General features: G+C 45.8%; 1 protein-coding gene across 1 annotated transcript in view; it reads left to right on the top strand.

Annotated features, from left to right (window-relative positions):
• Nucleotides 1-2097, top strand: part of Scp2 (sterol carrier protein 2) — a 79270-nt gene that overhangs the window by 58318 nt on the left and 18855 nt on the right. The window contains exon 13 of the mRNA XM_005353538.3: nucleotides 1461-1560. Coding sequence (XP_005353595.1) covers nucleotides 1461-1560 — 100 coding nt within the window. The remainder of the gene's footprint in view (nucleotides 1-1460; nucleotides 1561-2097) is intronic.

The raw sequence follows: 2097 nt of genomic DNA, 5'->3' as shown, positions 1-2097 counted from the left end.
CCATAGCCTGTGCCAGGTGTGCACTACCTCCATAGCCTGTGCCAGGGTCACAGGTGTGCACCACAAGATAGAGGATAGATAGAAGATAGACAGATGATAAGGGGAGAGAGAAAGGGAGGAAGGAGTGATGATGGAGCAGCTGTGTCTCCCTCCCGTGACTTCCTGGCTCCCCTGCCTTCACCAGCCTGTGCTGGTCTCTCAGGAATTTCCTAACAGCTGACAGCTGAACACTGACTGCTACCTCCGACCTAACAACATTCACGGCTGTTACTGTTTTCCACAGGCTGCACACTGCTAGGTGCTTCTCAGGCTCTTGTTTTAATTCTGCAAAGTCACTGGTACTCTTTTTCCTCTCTCCCGTTGTGCAGTGGGATGAAGTCCGTCCTTTGCTCAGAGTTCTACTGCCTGTGAATGGAATAGGCCCTTAAGAGCTTTAAGACCTGTGTCACTAATGCACATCAGGCCATTATCAGTGGTCATCTCCTAGGTATCAGCAATATGTCATTATCTCCTATCACAGGTCAAAGGGAATCTCGACCAGCCTGGCCTGTGTTCCACTGCCTCGTCCACTTCCTTGTAATTCGGTTCTGATTGCCATCATCTCTGATCGGATGATTGCAATAGACTCTTAGTTGATGTCCCTGTCTCCTGATTTGTCCCTTTAAGGTCCACTTTCTAGCTGAGAGCTAGATTCTTTTTCAAGATATAACTAGAGCATGCTCCAGTGTTTTGATTATACTTAAAACTGAAACTTGGTGGGGATGGGGGTGGTTTGTTTATTTGTCTGTTTTTTGTTTTGTGATGAGGGTCCTTAAGCATGCTAAGTGTATGTTCTACCACTGAGCTACATGCCAACCCTTAAAACTGAAATGTAACGAGTTGGGGGCTGTAGCCGTGGCCTCTCTCTCCCCTCTGCTGTAGCCATGGCCCCTCTCTCTCCTCTGCTGTAGCCGTGGCAGCCTTCTATCTCCTTTGGCTTTCTTGTATTTCCTTCTTCACCTTTATACCTAAGTTCCTTCGGGCTTACATTGGCTTCCCCGCTGAAACTCTTTGTAGGGCTGGTTCATTTAGCAGTTGAAGATGTAATGGAAACTATCGCCTCCCTAGAGGGGCTCTTGGTGACCACTATCCACAGTAGCATGCCTGACATAGATGCCCCTCTCTCTAGCCATTCAGCTGCTCTGCTTTCAGCAGGTAACTGTAGCTTTGTGTGCTTGTTTGTTTTGTCAAAGGTCTCTCTGGCATATAAGTTTCATGAGGGTAGCTTCTCTTCACCTAGTGAGAACTCAGTATTTGTTGTGGGATGGGATTTGGGTAATTGTTTTATATACTTACTAAAGATTTTCTTTAGGTCAGATTTGCAACATCTCTTCTTGGGCCTTTTGAGAGTTACTGTTACGTAGATGTTAAAACCCAGGTCCCTCTGTGAATCCCAGAGCTGACACTGATTCCTTCCGCAGCTCCCGAGCACACCAGATCGAGGCTGCGCCCACCAGCTCTGCGGTTGATGGGTTCAAGGCAAATTTTGTCTTTAAGGAGATCGAGAAGAAGCTCGAAGAGGTGAGAGACAAGAGTTGGGGCTGGGAGGCGCACAGTTTCATCTGATGCTGACAGTAGCAGAAGGTGATCTCTCATGTCACATGCTGAAAGTCTGCGTTTCAGAATCCTGAGTGTCTCATACGCCTTCTTGGTATTTCTAGTAAGACTGCGTTTTGAAAATGTATGCATCTCCAGATCTGTTTTGTTTTGTGTTTTGAGACAGGGTTTCTCTTTGTAACCCTGGCTGTCCTGGAACTCGCTTTGTAGACCAGGCTGGCCTCAAACTCACAGAGATCCACCTGCCTCTAACTCCCAAGTGCTGGGATTAAAGGTGTGTGCCACCACTGTCCAGCGCACATCTCTAAACTTGATTGTAAAGACTGTAAATAATGTTTAAAATCATTTCCATTTTCGTCTTCTTTGTCAGGAAGATATCCAGTTGTGAGTATAGTTCAGGTGTAAGAAGCCTCATTTTGATATAACCTTTATTTTTATTTGTCTTTTTTTTTTTTTTTTTTTTTTTTTGTGTCTGTGTGTGTGTGTGTGTCTGTCTGTCTG

The sequence above is a fragment of the Microtus ochrogaster genome, chromosome 10 (assembly GCF_000317375.1).
Source record: "Microtus ochrogaster isolate Prairie Vole_2 chromosome 10, MicOch1.0, whole genome shotgun sequence".
Taxonomy (NCBI): Eukaryota; Metazoa; Chordata; class Mammalia; order Rodentia; family Cricetidae; genus Microtus; species Microtus ochrogaster.
The sequence above is the reverse complement of the archived record's forward strand: the minus strand, read 5'-3'. Positions and strand labels throughout refer to the sequence as shown.